Source organism: Lycium barbarum, chromosome 10 (genome assembly GCF_019175385.1).
Source record: "Lycium barbarum isolate Lr01 chromosome 10, ASM1917538v2, whole genome shotgun sequence".
Taxonomy (NCBI): Eukaryota; Viridiplantae; Streptophyta; class Magnoliopsida; order Solanales; family Solanaceae; genus Lycium; species Lycium barbarum.
The window spans coordinates 7,004,877-7,026,747 of NC_083346.1; the positions used below are offsets into that span (position 1 = coordinate 7,004,877).

At 35.7% G+C, this 21,871-nt stretch overlaps 2 protein-coding genes across 7 annotated transcripts; one reads left to right on the forward strand and one right to left on the reverse strand.

Annotated features, from left to right (window-relative positions):
- Nucleotides 1-1,381: 1,381 nt before the first annotated feature.
- On the reverse strand, nt 1,382-9,426 carry LOC132613856 (uncharacterized). 2 transcript variants are annotated; one of them, XM_060328138.1, is made up of 9 exons: nt 8,821-9,426; nt 4,921-5,444; nt 3,165-3,215; nt 2,968-3,075; nt 2,703-2,798; nt 2,247-2,345; nt 2,096-2,155; nt 1,889-2,008; nt 1,382-1,635 (listed from the first exon to the last, which is right to left on the reverse strand). In XM_060328138.1, exons 1-8 carry the CDS (start codon nt 9,311-9,313, stop codon nt 1,943-1,945), a joined length of 1,497 nt encoding a protein of 498 aa, XP_060184121.1. In that variant the 5' UTR covers nt 9,314-9,426; the 3' UTR covers nt 1,382-1,635; nt 1,889-1,942. The 2 variants fall into 2 exon arrangements, with proteins under 2 accessions (XP_060184121.1, XP_060184122.1); XM_060328139.1 differs by lacking the exon at nt 8,821-9,426 and adding an exon at nt 8,396-8,603.
- Nucleotides 9,427-11,339: 1,913 nt separating this feature from the next.
- On the forward strand, nt 11,340-21,749 carry LOC132613656 (splicing factor U2AF-associated protein 2). Of its 5 annotated transcripts, none has more exons than XR_009572042.1 (14): nt 11,343-11,577; nt 12,985-13,098; nt 13,442-13,582; nt 13,676-13,866; nt 14,176-14,394; nt 14,648-14,740; nt 14,871-14,909; nt 15,766-15,855; nt 15,975-16,077; nt 16,210-16,313; nt 18,475-18,551; nt 18,936-19,016; nt 20,204-20,295; nt 21,158-21,206. XR_009572042.1 is itself a non-coding variant. In XM_060327780.1 (14 exons), the coding sequence occupies exons 1-14, from the start codon at nt 11,514-11,516 to the stop codon at nt 21,282-21,284; spliced, it is 1,512 nt and encodes a 503-aa protein (XP_060183763.1). In that variant the 5' UTR covers nt 11,346-11,513; the 3' UTR covers nt 21,285-21,749. The 5 variants fall into 5 exon arrangements, 3 of the variants coding, with proteins under 3 accessions (XP_060183763.1, XP_060183764.1, XP_060183765.1); XM_060327780.1 differs by having other exon boundaries at nt 11,346-11,577; nt 16,233-16,313; nt 21,158-21,749; XM_060327781.1 differs by having other exon boundaries at nt 11,346-11,577; nt 13,442-13,576; nt 16,233-16,313; nt 21,158-21,749.
- Nucleotides 21,750-21,871: the final 122 nt, after the last annotated feature.

A 21,871-nucleotide genomic window follows, 5' to 3' on the forward strand; every position in this document is an offset into this window, starting at 1 on the left:
GATTTGAAATACATCTTCTCCTACCGAGTTTCATGCCATCATCCATTTCTACTCAACAACACTGAAAAGCGCTTTCATGTGTCAGCATCTGCTGTAGTCTTATATTTTTAAGTATAGACTAACTTCATTATTTTAAGAAAATATGTGTATACGTTTCTTGACCGTTTATATTTCGCCTTCTTGATGTTATTTCTCATTATTTGTGTAAGACATATGTGTCTAAACTTATACCCAAAGGTATAAGTTTTAAATCTTTTGATTTTATGACTTCTTTAGCGGTTTATGTGTTCAATTTAAATTGTTATTTTTTTTTCCTGAATTTTTCTTCTTTAAATTTTCTCTAAGCGTACCTTTACCATTTTCTGAACTTATTATCATTATTTAAATGTTTTTTTTTTTTGCAATTTTCTCCTACTTATTCACGTGGACCTCACCCTTTTTTTTTGCAATTGTCATCTACATCTTCACGTGGGCCCCACCTTTTTTTTTGCAATTGTCTCCTAATTCTTCACGTAGACCCCACCTTAATTTTCTCCTAATTTTTCACGTAGACCCCACCTTAATTTTCTCCTACTTCTTCACGTGGACCCTACTGTATTTTTTTTTTTGTGGCAATTGTCTTCTACATCTTCACGTGAGCCCCACCTTTTTTTTTTTTTCAATTGTCTCCTAATTCTTCACGTGGACCCCACCTTAATTTTTTTTTTAACTTCTACTATCATAGAAAAGTGAACCCCACCTTAATTTTGTTTTTTAATTTTCTACTATTATAGAAGAATGGGCTCCACTTTAATTTAATTTAATTTTATAATTTACTATACTATTATAGAAGACCATTTATATTTCGTCTTCTTGATGTTATTCTTCATTATTTGTATGAGACGTATGTGTCTAAACTTATACCCGAAGGTATAAGTTTTAAATGTTTTGATTTTATGACTTCTTTAACGGTTTTTGTGTTTAAATTTAAATCGTTATTTTTTTTTCCTGAATTTCTCTTCTTTAAATTTTCTCAAAGTGCACCTTTACCATTTTCTGAACTTATTATCATTATTTAAATGTCCTTTTTTTTATTGCAATTGTCTCATGAAACCCATCTTATTATTTTTTTTTTTGCAATTATCTCCTAATTCATCACGTGAACTCCACCTTATTTTTTTCTACTATTATAGAATAATGGGCCCTTCATTTTTTTTATTATAGAAGAGTGAGCCTTTAAGTATTATTTAAAAAAAAAAATTCTACTATATAGATACATGCGTTTTCTATATAGGAAGTGAGTCCCTTGGGGCGTACGACGATTCTATATAGAAACTCATGTTTCTATATAGTAGAAATATCTTGGAACTGTTACTTCGCTACCTATATACCCGGCTCAACATTCGTGGAGAACAATCATATCAGATGAGAATTGGCCAATCAATCTTATGGAGTAATCTAGGCTAAAATTGGAAAAACAGATCCTACCATGCCTCCTAGCAATCATCATCTAATTTGTAACTACACCAACAACCAAACCAAGAATAAAATCACCAAAAGGAAGGGCAAAAGAAATAAGGTAACTAGCTTATGAAAAAGACAGGCAATCCATTGATGCATGCCCCCATGGCCTTCGACCTCTCTTTTGTTTATGCTCTGCCAAAACAAGAGAAACAGCTAATTAGCCCAAAGTTTCAACCTTGAAATGACAGATTACTGAATATATCAAGATTAGATACACTTAGTCATCGAACAAATGTATAGATATACATAAATATTTTCCACTATTACTACGATGAATCTCAGAAGACTCTCAGTGTGTGGATGGTGGTACCAACTACCAAGAGGACAAAGAAAAAATCGGAAAATATGACAACCACAGGAGACTAACCAAACTTCGAGTTCTTACCTGCTATAACGAAAAAGGTGCCAAGTAACACCACAGAAACGTTGAGAATGCCTATTAAAGTAAGTATGACTCGACAACAGTTCGCCCGAACTTTTCTTCAACATCCTTGGGTGTCTCAATCTGATACAAAAATAATCAGGAATACGACAAATTTTAGAGAACAAAGACGGGGGCAGAGTGGAGAGTAGCACCAAAACATTGACTTACCGCATTTAGAGCTTTGAAAAGAGCCTTAACTGTGTTATGTGGGTTCCTTGAGCCAACAACCTGCAAGAGCATGATGTTACAATGATGGGCACTGAATAAATACCGATTTCAGTATCAGATGAACTGCTTGATCAGAAGAATAATACAGTACCTTCGATTTCACATTCCTGAAACCGGCTAAATGCAAAATTGTTTGGACAGTTCTACCTGCTTTCATCCCTGTTTGAGTAGGAGCAGGCCACAGATATACCTGAATAGAGGTGCAAGTAAGCAAAAGTTCGAGACCAAAGAGTCAAAAAAATGAAAAATGGAACTTTATCCTCTATAAACAGAAAAAACAAGATTCCTCAATTTTTTTTCTTTGGGTAACTAAACTGATTTCATTACCAAAGTGAACAACGTAACAGTACAAAAAGGATGAGGATTGTTGGACTTCATGCCCCAACAGCCTCCAGGCAATTAAACACCAGAACATCAGTTAACTAAACCATCTAACAGCTATCAGTAGGTGTAAATAGAAAGTCACAATGGATTTTCTACATGTATGAGCAAAGGAAAAAGTATCAAAAAAAGAAAAACTACAATTCGTTATCAGGATAGTTGGTACCTTGGTCTTTTTGTAGTTTGTTTGAACTGCATGTGAAATTGTATGCTCCTCATGCCGTTCAACATAATGTAGGTTCTGGAAGCATTTCTCATATGCCTGCAGAAATTTAATTTTTAAACAAAACAGAGTCTTGTTTTAGCAGACTTGCTGAAAGACTAAAAAAGTCTCCTCTGGAGGGAGATGAGGCAAAAAAGGCTGTCTTTTGACAAAAAATGAAAGCACATGCGTTAGATGCCATGGTCAAATAATAAACAGACTCCTGTACCTTTTGCAGGGCAATGGGAATAGCTGGACCTTTGGCTTTTGCAAAACCAACAACTCCGTGATAGTTCCCACAAGCCAACAAAGCAGTGTACTTGACAACTTGTCCTCCCTGTATCACATTTCAGCCAAAATTTGTGAAATGGTTCATTCAAGTTCCACTAAAGAAGAATGAAAAATCCATTGCAATGGCAGCATTACCTTAGTAACCTTACATGTCCTATTGACATCAATGAGTTTCACATCAAAACCCTGCCATCGTGAAGAAACAATAAGTGAAAACGAAGGAATGAGGACACCCAATTCAGAGAAACATAGATACTACAAAATAACTTAAAAAGTATATAGCCTTAATAATCATAAACACGTCCTCATAGAGTGATATTATTTATGTAAACATTCTTGAGTTGAGGCAGTCATAAGAATCCTCAACACAGAAACAAATGGTGTACGCAAATGAGGAAACAATGTTCCCACTTTACTTGAGGGTCTTAGGATTCGGGAATGCTCAAAAATATTAGCAAATTTTACAAGCTCTCACTACTTCGACTTAACAATGATTCGAACTCTCAGATGAGCTATGTCAATAGCAATTACTTATTGAAACTTGCAATTTCCTGGAGGCTTATCGGATGGTCCCTCTTATAAGACAATAAATGTATATTGCTCTTTTTGGTCAGAGAGCTCCAAAGGCAAGCAAACAATATGAAGCATTTCGGAAGCACGCAGTTTTCCTTTCTCAAAATGAAACATTTCGGGATCACTAGCAAAGAATGAGAATTGATTAGTACATTTCGTGTCAACTTCCACTCTATCTTCCATATTTAATTTTTTATTAGAGGCATGTCAAATGCACTATTCGGTTTATCAGAAAAAGAATGTCAAGATGTGCTAATTAAGAGCATTTCAACGAAAAGGTCTTCTACCGAGTGCTAACACTGGAAGAGGGAAGACATGCACCTTATTTCCTCAACCAAAAACAGCGGAGATTTTTTGGCTACAGACCTATCTACAAGAGACTACGAGTTTTTGTCCACTGCAGTGGCAAAAAGCAAGACATAGCATGCTTCTACTTTCCCGCCAGCAGATTGGAATCTAACCATTAACTAACAAGATTCGCATTCTTGCCATACAGCTCAGGAAAATTTCATTACTTGCCAGATCTCCAATAACTTCCTATCAAAATAAAATTGATTATTAATATTAAACTGTTCCTCTACAGAATGACCAACACAGCGAAAATCTTTTTGATAACCATTACTGCCAAATTTTCTGAGAAACAAACGCCGCAATCATTTCAAGGAAGCCATCCAGGGAAATTACACAAAGAAGCTGAAGTCTTTAAGAAAAGTCAATTGTTAGAAGCAATATTTATTCCTTCTATATGCTATGAAGCAAAATATCAGACACATGAACATGGTATATATGAGTCTGGCCTCAAAGTATTTGGTACCATGAACATGCATCTTTTAACTGTACTCATTTCACTGGCAGAAAATTTGCAGGATAAACGGTTAGAAAATCTTCCACCAAAAACAGCTTTCTCAAAAGTTAGTCCTATTTTGCAAGAAAGTAAAACCAACGCTTTCATTTTGTTTTGAATTGTCTTTTTCTATTGAAAGAAACACAAGCAAGAAAATAACTTTTTTCTTTACTGCACTTTCCAGAGAAATCCATCAGCCCATTGCTTTTTAATACCCAACCTGAGGCTGAAATTTCCGGAAAATGAATGGGGTGGAAAGTTTCGTACTGCAAGAAAATTCTCCAACACAATGAAAGAAGACAAATCAAAATTTTAAATCTAATTCAGCATGTTTGCAGCACTTAGGACATTTTCAAGATGATGACAAAACAATGCATGCCATGAAAAGAATGCTTAATGATCAGAATTCAGAAACAAGAAAATTTGTGAAAAACTTATCTAGGTCTAGTGTCCAGGTTAAGACTTGGTGCTTACTTTTCTGTACTGAGGTCTTCTTTTCTTCTCCGTCAACGAGTTCCTCTCTTCAGCAAGATCTCTGATTTCCTCTTCTAAAAGCTTACCCTTTTTCCCAAAGGTGTGGTCCAATTCCGCCAGTTTTTCTTCAAGTTTCCTGTCAATGGCGTTGAGCTTCTCTAACAATATATCATCCTTCTCTTTCATGTCATCAAACTCTATGTCATCGTCGTCATCTCCTCCTTGAATCATCCCCTTTTCCTTTTCAAACCCAGCATGTTCTAAAAGATCTACAGAGGGTCCCACCTGCTCATGCTGAATGATTCCATAATTCTCTGGGTCATTGGGATCATAAGCTTCCTTCCACTGCACCATTCGCATGGCCCTATTTATCTTCTGCTGCAGAAGAAATTTTTCCTTACCCTCAGACACTTTAAGGCGGTTCATCAGTTCACCAATCACCCGATACTCTGGTCTCAGCCGGAAATGCTTTTGCTCGAATTTGTCAATTCTATTCATCCATTTGAATGCATCATCAAGTGTCTCTGGTCAAAACTTCCATAACTTGTCAATTGCAAATTAGACAACAAAATGCTTTCAATTGGTTTTTCAAGTCAGTTCACATAGTTTAACTTCACATGCATAATTCTAACAGTATGTGATTCTTTTTCATACATATTCCTACCAATCTAATAAACACAACCAAGAATTTTCCAGCATCACATTTACATTAATTAAAAGTAACAAACATTATAGCAATACTGCTGACATCCATGAACAGTAAAACCTGAGGCTAACTTACCAATCCCATCATTTATCAAGCTTTCTCTGTGTTAATAAACTAAACACTAATTTTTGCCTTCTATCTTCTACCATTTTCTTAGGACATAAATAAGCCAATAAGCATTTACAACAACAACATATATCGTATAACCTAATAACATCAGCTTCAAACGAATGTTGTGCCTTCAATGCGCAAACTAACTATGGATGCACCTGTAGGACCTTAGAGCCTGTTTGGATGGGCTTAAAATAAGCAGCTTATAAGCCAAAAAAAAAAAATAAGTTGGGGTAGGCTAACTTATTTTTTTGGCTTATAAGATGTTTTCAGCTTATAAGCTGCTTTAGATAAGCTAAATCAAACGGATCCAATTATTTTTTTGGGCTTATTTTAGCACAAAATGGCTTTAAGCTGGCCAGCCAAACACTCAAAAAAACTAAAAACAACTTATAAGTAACTTATAAGCCAATCCAAACGGGCTCTTAAACAAGCACATTACATATGATATAGTAGGATCATGCAAAGTTCTAACCCAATGTTATTTAATTGGGAACTAAAAATATGTCATCTTACTGCAAGAAAGATCATATTTGTTGCCTTTACTCAATATAGAAGTGTTTGCATCCTACTTTAGCTATAAATGTCTCAAAAGGGATTTGATGATAAACATAAGTATGAATCAAATAACAATGTCCAAATAAAATACCGAGTAATGTAAAATGTAGTCCTTGCTAAAATGTAACTAACATTATAGCAATACTGCTTACATCCATCATATAAACAGTACAAAAACCTGAATCTAACTTTCCAATCCCATCATTTATCAAGCTTTCGATGTGTTATTAGATTAAACACTGATTTTTTCCTTCTCTCTTCTGCCATTTTAACATATTGGGTAATGGCTATGCTCCGAGGTTTAGAGCTCTGCATCCAAAGAGGAATCAATCAAGTTATTGGAGAAACTGACTCCATGCTCCTAGCTAAAGCCATCACTGATAATTGGAACATCCCATGGAAAATGTATATCCCAGTAAAGAAATTCAGAAGATAGTTGAAGAGCATGGTTTTATCATCAAACACTGCCTCAGAGAAGCAAATCAGTGTGCTGACAAACTTGCTTCATTAAGTCACACAACAGATGTGAACCACATATTCAACTTCCTTACTAACCTACCTAGACAAGTTAGAGGCCTTGTAAATCTTGACAAAATGGAATTGGCCACCGTTAGAGCAAAAAAGACCAAAAGATGCCATCCTAATTTTAGAACCCCCTTAGATAGTCAGCAGTCCCACACTGGCTTTTGTATAGGCTCACTCTTTTGCTATGTGCTTATCAAGCACCAAATACAAGTTTGGTATGCCAAACTTCAAAACATGTATCCTTCTATTATTACCAATGATATGAAATGCCAGTCTGAATTTAGAAAAGAACATATTGGGTAATAAAAATGTCATTTTACTGCAGCAAAAGATCATTGTTTTGTACCCAAAATCCAAATCTTCGCATTCTACGTTAACTATTGATATCTCAAAAAGGGATATGATTTAAATGAAATCATTATACCTGCATCAGTGAAATTGACAAGAAGCTCATCATGTCTTTTAAACTTCTTATCAAAAACTTCCCATCTTTGCATCCTACTTTAACTATTATCCCTTGTTTGGTAGTGTTTTTCAACATATGTATAACTAATATGTGGCATGGTTAAAGACAGAACAGCCCTTAAGACACCAAATCAAACAGTGGATAAGAAATAATCCCAGCATTACTATACACTTTATTCGCTACTATTCTTATACACTCTACCAAACGACCCCTTAATGTCTCAAAAAGGAGATAATTATACCTGCATCAGTAAAGTTAACAAGAAGCTCTTAATGTCGTTTAAATTTCTTATCAAATATTTCCCATCTCTTATTAACAGCATCAGCTGCCCACCTTTCATCATCATCTTCACTATCCGAATCAGTAGGCTCATCAACATAACTAAATTTTTCTTCTTTCAATTTCTTCTTCTCAAGTTTCTCAATTAGTGGACCCACACCCATTGAATCCTCATTTTCTTCAACATCAATATCACTTGTATCTAATCCTTTCTTCTCTCTCTCTCTCTTCTTTTTTTTCTCTTTGCTTATCCCTTTCTACCTCCAATAATAGCTCTTGTATTACCCTAAACCCTAAATCCTGAAACCTAAACAAAACAATACAATTTACAATACGATATGTAACAATCATCCAAACATTATACCTGCATCAGTGAAGTTAGCAAGTAACTCTTCGTGTCGTTTAAACTTCTTATGAAAAACTTCCCATCATTTATTAACAGCCTCAGGAGTCCACCTTTCGTCAAAATCATCACTATCCAAATCCGTAGGCTCATCAAATTAACTAAATTTTTCTTCTTTCAATTTCTTCTTCTCAAGTTTCTCAATTAATGGACCAACACCCATTGAATCCTCATTTTCTTCAGCGTCCATATCACTTGTATCTAATCCTTTCTTCTTTCTCTCTTCCTCTTCCCTTTGCTTATCCCTTTCTACCTCAAATAACAGCTCTTGAATTACCCCAAACCCCTAAACCCTAAACACTAAATCATAAATCCTAAACGCTAAACACTATAAACAATACGATACAATACAATACAACATAACATAATACATTATGAAACGATATGTAACAGTCATCCAAACAAAGTTAATGTCTCAAAAAAGTACCTGCATCAGTGAAGTTAACAAGTAACTCTTCGTGTCGTTTAAATTTCTTATCAAATACTTCCCATCGTTTATTAACAGCATCAGGTGTCCATCTCTCATCATCATCTTCACTATCCGAATCCGTAGGTTCATCAAAATAACTAAATTTCTCTTCTTTAACTTTCTTCTTCTCAATTAATAGACCAACACCCATTGAATCCTCATTTTCTTCAGCATCAATATCACTTGTATCTAACTAATCCTTTCTTCTTTCTCTCTTCTTTTTCCCTTATCTTATCCCTTTCTAACTCAAATAACAGCTCTTGAATTACCCTAAACCCTAAACACTATAAACAATACGATACAATACAATACAACATAACATAATACATTACGAAACGATATGTAACAATCATCCAAACAAAGCTAATGTCTCAAAAAAGTACCTGCATCAGTAAAGTTAACAAGTAACTCTTCGTGTCGTTTAAATTTCTTATCAAATACTTCCCATCGTTTATTAACAGCCTCAGGTGTCCATCTCTCATCATCATCTTCACTATCTGAATCCGTAGGTTCATCAAAATAACTAAATTTCTCATCTTTAACTTTCTTCTTCTCAAGTTTCTCAATTAATGGACCAACACCCATTGAATCCTCATTTTCCTCAGCATCAATATCACTTGTATCTAATCCTTTCTTCTTTCTCTCTTCTTTTTCCCTTTGCTTATCCCTTTCAACTTCGAATAACAGCTCTTGTATTACTCTCTCAGCTGATGGTTTACGGTTGTTGTAGAACGCCGAGGAGAAGAAACGTACGGCGGAATGCGGCAGCGGTGGTTGCCGGAAAAGTGGTATTCCGGCAGCGGCGGCGGTGGGAGGTGGTGGTGTTGCCCTAAAACGGAGGATTCGAGTCCAAAACGTTGTCGTTCTGATGCTCATTTTTGATCCGTTTTTCTCAAATGGTGTGAAAAGAGGCAAGTGATGAAGAAGAAGAAGAAGAAGAAGAAGAAGCCATTACAGCGAAGTGGGATGAAGGGTTTAGGGTATTACCTTGTCGGGTCGGGTCGGGTCGGGTCGCAATTATGGGTATGCATTTGTTTGATAATTTTTCTTTAAATTTTTATCCCTTGTGTTTTTCTAATAACGCATGTATTACCATTTTACCAATACCAAGTTACCGACCAGGTGATTATGCAATGTTGCGGTGTGATTGATAAGCATCAAAAATTCGATATTTTAAGTTCAAATACTCCTCCGTTTATAAATTAATGGTCTTTTAGGCATTTTATTTTATTTGAAAATAAGTGATGCTTAAGGATTTCAATAAGAAATTGATTCTACTCTTTCAATATTATCCGTATTTACATAATTAAGAATTAGTAAGTAGTTTTTTTTTCTAGGCATTTAATTAAGGGTAAGTTTGTAAAAATACTTTCTTAAAAGGTGTGCATAAGCTAAAAAATCACTTATTATGATATGGAGGGAGTAGTAAAAATAAAATTTTGTAGGCAGAGTTTCGTCTTTAAATGGGTCTTACACGGCATCAGTTCGAGTTAGTTAAGGCCTCAAAACGGACATCGAATTGTTGGAAAAATAGAAAAAATGTCACCATTGGAATGTTTTTGTTCTAAGTTTGATTTTTAAGGCGTAGAAGTTACGGTCTGGAAAATGCTTATTCGCATTTGACGTTTATATTAATTTTCACAATTTAATTTTAAAAGTTAATACAACAACAATAACAACATACCCAGTGTATTCCCACATGGTGGGGTCTGGGGAGAGTAGAGTATACGCAGACCTTACTCCTGCCTTGGGAGGTAGGAAGGCTGTTTCCGATAGACCCCTCGACTCAAGAATATTTTTTTTTTAAAAAAAAGTTAATATTAAACTAAAAATATATATGAGTAATCGATGACTTAGGGTGTATTTGGTGTGGAGGAAAACATTTTTTGAATAATGTTTTCCAATTTTCGGTCAAAAATTTTGGAAAATGTTTTCTTTAAAAAAAAAACCTTAAAAATGAGAAAAATGACTTCGGAAGTAAGTACAAGTGACATTTGGTAACACTATGAAAAAACATTTGATGAGCAATCAAAGAACAGTAGAATATGAAGTGATAACTCCCTGATGAATATTAGAGATGGTAACACCATAATTAACAGATCGCTAATTATTTTTTTAATGTGCATACAAATAGAAGTTTCAGAAAACTCTTGCACTTCTAGTTGCTGTTAAGAAAGTTGGAATGCATGACTGACAAATTTTTGGAAGAAAGTGAAAGAATGAATAGCAATATGATTAACACACGCTTTCAATGGTTTTAGTCCTTTAAGTTTGTAAAAAATGAACACTTTTAATCTCTATCAAATACCCTTTTAACAAAACAAATTCTGTTAGATTAAATAGGAACTGTGAGAAAAAAAAAAAAAAAATAGGCCATAAACACTAGAAAAGTCTCATAGAATTCTAGAAAGTGAAAAGCAAAACTGTACCAGACACAACATAGACCACGTATAACATAAATTAGACATAAAAAATGGTACTAGACTCTGGAATTTTTTTTTTACAAAAACTATCAAATGTGAGTTCCTCCTAAATCTTCCTTTTTAATCCAGTGTTCCCGTCAAACCTAGCAAATAGAATTTATTTAATATTTGACATAGACGAAAGGTGCTCACTTTTGAAAAAAATTAAAAGGACCAAAACTATTCAGAGCATAGGAATTTGCAGGATAACCCTTCGCTGGGGTGGTCTTTAATTCTTGTCCCTCAAATTGACGATCTTTAATTTTTATCCTTTACCTTTGCAAATTCTACCTGCCTTCAAGCAGAATTTACAAAACTATCCATGCAAATTTTACAAAAATTAAAGACCACCAATTTGAAGGACAAAAATTAAAGACCACCAATTTGAAGGACAAAAATTAAAGACCACCTCAAAATCAAATGAATGACAATCCGCGCAAGAAAAGGCTATTATGAACCTACCCCAAACATAAGGGATCCTTTTTGTCATTTTTCCCTTTGCTAAAACCCCGTTCTGGACTATTCGCACCGATTTCAAAGACCCGACCCGATCTTGTCCGTCAATTTCTTTATTGCAATTCCTACAAAGAAGAAGCTACTAGAAACTCAATTCAATGGCATCAATGAATGAAGATTATCTTCATCAACAACAACAATTAATGCAACAATATAATACGGGTCACTTAATAATCTCTATATCTGCATTTTTTTATTTTTTTTAATACCCATGTGTACTTATGTTTTGACTGCTTTATATGCTTGTAAAGTTGTGTTATTTCTGTATTTTAGAACATGGAGTTTCGAGTAACGTATTTTCTTTTCAAATTGGTTGAACAGTTAATCTCTATATGTCCAAATTGATTTATTTTTTACATACTCATTATGTTTACCTTTGTTTTTACAGCTATATGCTTGTTGTATTTGTGTTATTTTACTATTTTAGAATATGGGTCGAACAGTTAATCTCTATATGTGCAAATTGATTTCCTTTTTACATATGCAGTATGTATGTGTACCTTTGTTTTTTTTACAGCTGTATGCTTGTCTATTTGTGTTATTTCTGTATTTTAGAAGATGGGGTTTTGAGTGACATATTTTTCTTTTTAAATTAGTCGAACGGTTAATCTCTATATGTACAAATTGATTTCATTTTTACATACCAGTATGTGTAACTATGTTTTTGCAGCCTATATGCTTGTGTTAGTTGTGTATTTGTGTTATTTCTGTATTTTAGAAGATGGGGTTTTAAGTAACATATTTTATTTTCAAATTGGTCGAATGGGTTTCTCATTTATTTTGGAGCTAATACTTGGATTATAAATTGCGATTGCAGATACTGTTCTTCTGTCTATTGATAGTTAGTAGGATTTTTATGTTTAAATACATCAGCTTATCGAAAATTATTTGCTTTTTTGTCCGAAGGGTTATGAAGGAAAATCCACAAATATTGGAAGTAAGAATGCAGTTGGAAATAACTGTTACCTTCCCAAAAAAAAAAAAAAGGAAGAAGAAGAAGAAGAAGAATGCAGTTGGAAATTTTGGTCAACATTATGTTTAAGATTAATATGTCATCACGGCAAATAGGATCAAGTATAAGCATCCCTTTTAGGTTTTACAGTTTTCTGGTAACCGAGAAATCGCTGTGTGACACATAGTTAGAAACTCGGTGGATAATAGGCTCACCCCTCTACCACTTTTACTGCAGCAAGGTTGTGTGCCTACTACCACTAGGCCAAAACCCTGGGGCTTTTTTGGTTTTACAATCTTGTGTGATGTTTGTTTAAAGTTTTTCAACTACTGAGTTTGCGAATACATTTTTGAATTTTTGGGATGTTCTTTTTTGGCTGATTTTGCATCAGAAGTTAACTTTTTTTAAGACTTCTGAACTCAAATTTCCAAATATTTCAAATATTTAGAATCTAGTATCTGAGTTTTCACTATGTGCTGCTTTTGATGTTGCCTCTCCTTTGGGGGTTGGGGTGTTCTTGGTGGTGGGGATGCATTATGTTGGGATTCTGCAAATAAGCATGCTGCGTACTTTGTAGGGTGAAGAAAAGAAATTTCATACTTGGATTTCTGTTGTAGGTGAAGGCAACAGTAGTTTGTATACAACTTTTGGAATGAGCACTGGATTGGGTTGGTATGTGCTCGCTCAAGACCAACAGCAACTAGGCCCGTATACGATATCTGAGTTGCGTGGTGAGTTTATAAACTTCCACTGTTCAATGAGTAGATATATAAGATTTTACCGTCCTCTTATTGAATGATTTCTTATAGAGATGAACTGATACTAGTGATTTATTTGTTTAAATTGGAGGAATTCGTCTTTGATAGCTTTCTTCTTTTATTTAGGTGTTCGTTTGAGTTCGGAATGCATTCTGACTCTCCTTTTTGCTGTCTTACTTTCCTTTTATTTTAAAATTAAACAAAAGTTTCAGTTGCACCTGTAATTATCAGCCTTTATCTTGAACAATTGTATTCAGCTGTATGATGTTCAGATGGTATTAGGAGATTTTTAAGCTTGTTTACTTGACATGGACAGAGCACTACTCTGCTGGATACTTACTGGAGAATACACTTGTATGGTCCCAAGGAAGGAGTGAATGGGAACCACTGTGCTCGATTCCTGGATTGCTGACTGATGTACCTGAGCAGAGCACTGGTGGTACAAATTCAGGTGCGGGTTTGGTCGCTTAAGAAATGAACCTGCAGAAACATAATAACTTCTAACACTATATCGCATTTGGCTGAGACACCTGTTATTTGTTTTCTGCAGTTCCTTTGACTTCAAATGACCCTTTGGATGAGTATGAAAAGTTTCAGAAGGAAGTGAAAGAGGCAGAGGATGAGCAAGCAGCCGAGGAGGATCAAAGGCCTTCAACTCCTCCAGATGGTGAAGATGAGTTCACCGATGATGATGGAACTAGGTACAAATGGGATAAAGCTCTTAAAGCTTGGGTACCTCAGGTAATATATTACCTCTAGCTGTCTTCTTTGTTCCTTTGTCTCTCAGAAGTTTAACTTTGTAACGTAAAAGATGTATGTGAGTCATTTAAAACAGGAAAAAAAAAGGACAAAAGCATTTCTTTGTTAATCTGATAATTATTGCTTGATGTTGCATTGTTCTTTATCAATTATTCAAAAAAAAAAAAAAAAAAAAAAAAAAGAAGGAAGAAGAAGAAGAAGAAGAAGAAGAAAGAGAACATCTTGTGACTTGTACTTCTGTCCTTTCTTTATTTGTTTTGAAAACTGTCCTGATCAAATGAAGTTTTATAGGAAGAACCCACCGAGAAAACTGACTATCGTCTAGAAGATATGACTTATGCTGAAGAGGAGGAGCTTTTCCCTACATTGCCTGCTGATGATACTTCTGGAAATGAGAACAAGAGCATGGATAACATTGGAACTGATAACACTGCTAGAGATTCAACTGAAACCACAGCAGCAACAAATAACGCCAAGAGAAAACTGCCTGAAAAAGACGCTGAAAAGAAGGTTACTCACTCTTAACTTTTATTGTTCTCCAGGTCAATGGTTACTTTTGGCTTTTGTCTGTTGGTTGTCTGGATTCAGGTCTCATTTGTTGTCTTCTTTTTGGATAAAAAGATTGTAAACTAATTGGTTGCTTTTCATCTGTTATTATGTGCATGTTTCCATTTTCCCCTGAGATGAGCAGGCATTAGTCCACGTGCCTCTTCTTTTTCCTAATGCATATCCTTCACGCCTTTCTTTTCTATTGCCTGTGCAGGAAGCGAATAAACCTCCAGATAGCTGGTTCGAATTAAAAGTCAATACTCATGTCTATGTTACAGGGTTGCCAGAAGATGTCACTGTTGATGAGGTAGTTAGCAATTTTGTTACCTATCACCTAACTGTAGGAGTCATTTTATTGTTTGTTCTATACATCTGTGAGCAGTGCTATATTCTTTTGACTTCTTTTTTGTGCTACACTAATGTGGAGATCATTGTAGGTGGTTGAAGTCTTTTCGAAGTGTGGGATCATAAAGGAGGTGCGGAACTTCTTCTTCTTTTTTTTTTTTTAACCTTATATATTCCTAGAAATTTTTGAAGATTGTTATGACCGTATCTAGTCTATTGAGGTTATTTTAATTTATTTTCTGCTTATGATTACCAGTATTTTGGCAAAAGATGCCTTGCAGGTTGTTTTCTTTTTGTTACTCTGGGCTTTACTTTCATTAGCCCCCAGACATTATGAATATGCAAATGAATATTGTCTTACGATTGGTGATCCAACATATCTTATTAAATAACTTAGAGTTACACTCTCAAGGCCTAGAAACATCATAGAGTAACTTAATACATTCGCAACTGATAACCCTGATTGTTGCACCCAAGGGTGTGGCATAGTGGTCAATGAAGTGGGTTGACAACCATGAGGTCTTAGGTTCAATTCCCGACGGAGGCAAAAATTACTATTTGGTTTCTTCCCATCTTCCCAAGCCTTGTTTGGCCTGAGCACCACGGTCATAAGAACAGAAACTGATAAACCTGACTGTTTTATGTTGAATTCCTTTTAAACTTATTTATCTTCCCTGAACCCTGATTAGTTAGTTTTGCTTGGATCGCTTGACTGCTTTTTTTCTCCATGGACTGATTTTAGTTACTGACGCATTTTATAAATTAAATGAATCTAAATTCTTCTTATAAGCACCACTATGGTGATAGTTGCACCGCATGCTTTAAGTGGAACAGTAATTTTCTTCTATAAGTTTATTAAGGATCTTAAACATTTTAGCTTGTTAAGTTGTGATCTTTTGACATGGCTTATAGGTCATTGAAATGTTTTATTTTGGCATTTAGAAACCAGTATAGTATTGTTATGGTGAGCTATTATAAAAATTGCAGGATCCAGAAACACAAAAGCCTCGAGTGAAGATTTATTTTGATAAAGCAACTGGAAGGAAGAAGGGTGATGCACTTGTTACATATCTAAAGGTAATGGTTCCTTTTTAAAGTACAACAATGACGTATGGAGTTCTTATTTATTTATAAGGTTTTGGTTATTTGTTGTAATTGTTATCCATGTGTTTTATTGGGGAATCTTTGTACATTAGGAGCCTTCAGTTGATCTAGCCATTAAGATTTTGGATGGTGCACCTTTTCGGCCAGGTGACAAAATTCCTATGACAGTTACGCCAGCAAAGTTTGAGCAAAAAGGTAAACAGTCTGATGTTCTTTGGTGCATTGTCAAATTGTACTTGTTGATTAGTCTTGCTATTATATTTCCCAAATAAAGCATGGGTTAGATTTGTATTTATAGTCACTTGAATGCCTAATTGTTTCCTATAGACAAACCTTTACTGACTTCGCAGGGGAAAGGTTCATACCCAAGAAATCGGACAACCGCAAGAAGAAGAAACTCCAAAAAGTTGAGCAGAAGATGCTTGGCTGGGGTATGTTGTTTACTTATAAGCTGGTTTTATGCCACAATATCACCTTTCCATGTTACTTTTGGATGGTGCACCTTTCCATCCTGTTTCATTGTTTTTCGACATTCTGAAGCTTATTGAGTACTGTTGTCTAAGATGTATATGTTACTTTTGGTATTAAGAGTGGTTTGCTAACAGAGTTCCTGAAAGTTGAAACGCTGTTTTGTTTTTGTTCAACATCCTGAAGCTTATTTAGTACTATTGTCTAAGACGTACATGTTTGCATTACTGTTGGTGTACTTTTTATAACTGCGTAAATGAATCTTTGCTCTGTGTGAATTTTGGAATAAGTTAGTGACTGGAACCAGCATTTCAGTTTTGGAGCAGGTGAACTGTCATAATCACTTCTTAATTGGTTGAAACATAATGTTATTCAGAGCTTCCATTATAAACCTGTTTGGTTATAGTCCTTACTCAGTTCATAAGCCATCTTATTTGTATTATGTTGTGGCTCTTCTTGGATAGCCAACATGTTTTTAACAGTTATGCTGCAGTAGCATCCAGTTCTATTTCTCTGTTGCATCTTAACTTGCCACTGGTTGCTCAATTAGCCTCTGGAAATTGCATGATAGACTTACATAATCAGCACCCTTGTGGTCTCATTCTAGGTCATCGTCTCCTCCTATCTATCCACCCTTAGCCTGAAATTTCCAGCCACCGAGCTGTATCATTCATGGCTGTCTTTACACGAAGAGACAGTCACTCTGCACCATCAAGCAACCATTAATTATTCATCTGTCTTCAAATCCAGACAGCTAATGCCACTTGCTTTCCTTCTTTGAGTTGGCCTATCTGAAAGAAAAAATGAGTGAATGCGTCTATTGTTTTTTTTTCTTTTTTTCTTTTCAAATTACTGGTACTGGGTTAGAGTGAGAATCCAGTTCATAACTTTACTTGCCAATTATTGGATCCTTCGGCCGTGTGGACGTCAAAATCTTCACTTTCATGAGCAGGAGGTGGAGCTTACGAATCGGATATAGATGCTGTCCATTCCATAGACGAGAGACCCGCTAGTGGTTTTAGTTGGACGAGTTGCCACAAAGCAGAAAATGCCTCGAATATTCCATTAATAATTACCTAGCCCAGGAAAGGAAAAGAAAAGGCGATCTGCTAGAGGAACCTTCCTATTCCTTCTTCTCTCCTTCATCCTTGTGAGGGTGCACTGTCTGCCGGACCTTGCTGCATTCAAGAGACTGAATAGTCATGAATCACAGTCTTATGTTTCTGAGCTAATCCAAGCTTAAAGGTAAAAGAACAAAAACTTAAAGAGAGAAGGATCAGTTCACCTGCCATTACGTCTGTATTTGTGTATCAAAAGATAGGTATAGATCATCTTCTATCAGCTTACGCAGTAATGTTCTTTGGAGGGTGGGTGGGGGTAGGGATGGGGGTTATATGTCTAAAGAATTGCGTTGAGAAAGGACAGATGTATAAAACCTTTCAAGGAGATGGTGCTTTTTCAGCTCTTTCAAAATGGAAGACACTGGCTAGTTTTCAGATCATTCAGCTTTCAAGTCCGCTTTTTATTTGTACCTAGAAGTGTTTTGAGTAGGGAAGATTATAAGTTGATTCTTGAGAGGTATTGGAGTGTTTCCATAATGAAGTTGTTAAAAAGCATAGTGAATTCAAAAAGCAATTTTACTGTAGAAACGAACCGTGGTCCAGACCCAACGTTGGAAGCTAGCTCAAGTGGTGAGAATTGCCCGAGATCGTATAATTAGACAACAGCCCATTTCCTCCACAAATGTGGGATACTTTTAACACCTTTCCTCATGCTCAGGACTGGACATCTGGAGCATGGGCAACATAACATGGAGCCCCAACGTTAGGAATGGATCCGACTCCGATAACATCTGAAGAAATGGATCGAGGTCTAATTTAATCCCAAAAGCTAGCTCAAGAGGTGAGGATTGCCCAACACTGTATAAGGAGACACTATATTTCCTCCGCCAATGTGTAGCACTTAACATTTACTAATCTTCTTTGTTGCTTCTCAGTTATTATTGATTTTTATTGAACTCTGCTTACGGTAGCATCTTATCTGTTCAATGCCGTGAATGACTACAACATATGTTTTCCTTTTTTCATTGGCCCCTCTAATTCTCTTTATTACTGGCGGTATCAGGTGGTCGGGATGACTCAAAGATATCGGTTCCAGCTACTGTTTTGCTTCGCTACATGTTCGTACCAGCTGAATTACGGGTAACGTTTATATGTCTGATACTCGGTTTTGTAACCTTTCAATTTCAGCCTCACTGGAACAGTAATTTGTACTCAAGGTGTTAACAAATGAATTGCTGTTGCAAAACCACCATACTTTTGTAAACTGGTGGCAATACTGATATTGGCAAACATAACATAGTAATAACTAATAAGCAGCTGTAGCCTATATTAATCATTATGAAGTGGAGGCAGTTCCTCATAAGTTCCAGCTATTTTTGTCCAGGCAGCTGTCTTACTATAGTCTTTACCAACATTTAGTTCTTTGTAATTTTTCTACTAGTTGAATCCTAAAATGTGAGATTACCTTTTAGTTATTGTTTCCGAGCGGCGTTTGAGCTAATGTACTTCCAATGTTGTCAATAGATGGAAGAGAATTTGTGTTCTGAGCTACAACAAGATGTCCAAGAGGAGTGCTCAAAGTTTGGTCCGGTGGACTTAGTAAAGGTATTTCCATTTCTCATAAAATCCATTACCCACGGCGTGGATTTTATAATATTGCTTATTTATGTTTTGATATATATGCTATGCTCCTAGTAGAGATGAGTTACTAATGTAATTTTGTCAACCAATATAGGGTGATATGTGCGCCTTCTGGGTTTGCTAAATGTCTAAGTTATGTGGTTTTGTGTGAAGTTATTTTGCTCTTTTCACCTGTCAGTAAAGTAGGAATTCTGGGTCTTCAAGATACCTTTTATAGTCTCTGAACAGCAATTGGCTGAAAAGATCAGCTGGTAGACGCAAGATGAAATGCGGGCAATAAGAACGGCTGTTCCATAAATTTACCGGCTTTGGTTGCTTACGTCTTGTTGCACTTCTATATTTGTGCTGTTGATTGATGTTGTGCCTTGATGCTCCTTCAATCTAGTACCCCTACATAAGCAACTATCGAAAGGAAGAGTTACAGTGCCTTGCCTTGTTAAATTGGAATCTTTTCAATGTATATATGCGTTATAAAGCCAGCTTATGCTTCAGCTCTTTGAATACTACACAAATAAACACAACTGATTATTTTAAGCAGTTACACAATGTCCTTTCATGTGAGTGGGTACAAATCAATAAATCGTGTGCTTGTGCATCCATTCTTTTTCTTCTGATGTCTGGGACTTCTTCTAATGTCATGTTGCTCCATTTATACTGGTGACTATTTTGAGGGGTTATTTTTGACACTTCTTTTCTAATGGGTACAAACAGTGGCTGTATACTTGCGCATGTAGTTCTTTTTTATTGCCAGTCTGCCGGCGACTGGGACTTCTTCCCCGTTTGTGGCATGTGGAGGTGGGGCTCAAGGAGTTGAGGCATTTTATGCGGAGTTGTTATTCCTGCTTTCATACTCTCCTGTTCCAAAGAGCAGGAGTAGAAAGTTCAAATAGATTATTATACCAGAGTTGGACAAACAAATGTTCAAATAATCATTTGAAATATCAAAATTATATGGTTAGTTTACCACAAAGATTAAGATAATAAAAACTAGTAAAAGTTTGTATTGGTTTGTATCCTTGAAAAGTTTGTGATTTGGGAAAGGAGTCAAAAGATCAGGACAGAGAAAAAGGAAATATCTAACTAATGGATTGAGAAAGATGTCACAGTAGGCTTCCGGTGGTTTTAGCTCATTCATTGGCTTGCTTTTGCAGGTATGCGAGAATCATCCACAAGGGGTTATTTTAGTCAAATTTAAGGATAGAAGGGATGCACATAAGTGTATTGAGGCGATGAATGGACGCTGGTAAGTGATTGCTTCTGCATCTGAAACTTTTGTTATCTCGTGCAGACTGCATTGAGGTTCTCTACTGGCACTTATTATTTCTTCTCTTCCATTTTGTATGACACTTCCTTTTTAGTCTGTTCCCAAACATGACCTTTCTATTTTTGGGAACTCTTTAATTTTAAACTTTTTACTCTTAATAATATGCTCTTATATATTTACATTTTATTGCCAAAAAATATGCTCTTACAGCCATAAAAATGCCATGGCATATGTTAAACTCTAAGTGATTTCTTTCCATACTTTTTGATTAAGTAAGATGTTATATTAGGAAGGCATCAAGGGGATGCAAAGTAAATACACAAAAGAATCATGATTGACTCCTGAGAACAAAAACTTCCTCTTCTAAATCAGGGAGTTAACCAGAAAGCAAACATACGGTCTCTAAACCTCAGGGAGTTAACCAGAAAGCAGACGTACGGTCTCTAAACCACAGTGAGGGATAGAGTTACCTGGTACGTGTTGCTAGTGGGAGGTGGAAGGTAGCCCGTGATATTAGTCAAGGTGTGCGGAAGCTGGCCCCCAAACACCATGGTTATATAAAAAAATAAATGTTATGTCATGTTTTTAAGACCACACGTTCCAATCGTACTTTTGTTGTGTAGCTAAAATCTCTCTCTCAAACTCCATACTGTCAAACACAACCATAAAAATACTAGAAAGGATGGAGTACATATAACCAAGCATGTAGTGTTTATTTCGTGAAGTTGCTTTTCTGTATAGACGGCAGAGTAAATCAGCACCTGTGAGAGTTTGATCTTTGTTCCATTATTGCCCTTGTTTTTGTTTATGTTATCTAATTTATATTTATTCATTGCAACAGGTTTGCTGGTAGGCAAATCCATGCTAGTGAGGATGATGGATCTGTTAACCATGCTTTAGTCCGAGATATAGATGAAGAAACTGATAGATTGGAGAAGTTTGGAGAAGAACTTGAAGCTGATTCATAGATGTGTTCTCTATGTGGAAATAGTAGCAACACTTATTTTTGTTTGCTATACAATCCATGTGTACGCGCTCTTTGAATAGGAACCCGTTGGCTCCGAGATCTTGCAAAAAGTGGGTCTGTAGATGTGATGGGTTCTGAGCTCGTCGCACTCCAGCTAGACTTGTAATTGCAAGTAATGGGCAATCTCCTAGTTTTCTTTGGAGTAACATGTGACATGATCAACTGGAATGAGGAAGTAATCTATTTTTGCCTGGTGAAGTGGTGGAGTAGAATTTTCACTAGTGCTTGACTTCTGCTCTTAGACTGAACGTGATATGCTCTGTAATTAATGTAGCTGCCATATTGGTTCGATTATTACTGTCTGTTCGCTCCCATTCCAAACCAGGGTATCAAAAGTTGACTTGTATGGTGTACTTTGCTATGAAATGTACTTTTATGTTTAAAAAATATCGAAATTCCTGCAGGATACTTGAAGTTATGCTTAGATAAATGTGTGGGCTGCAAGAGTCCTGTGGAGCTTATTATTATTTTTTGGTAATCTATCTGAAATTGACTGTCTTGTTTAATTTGGATTCGTGCCGCAAAGAC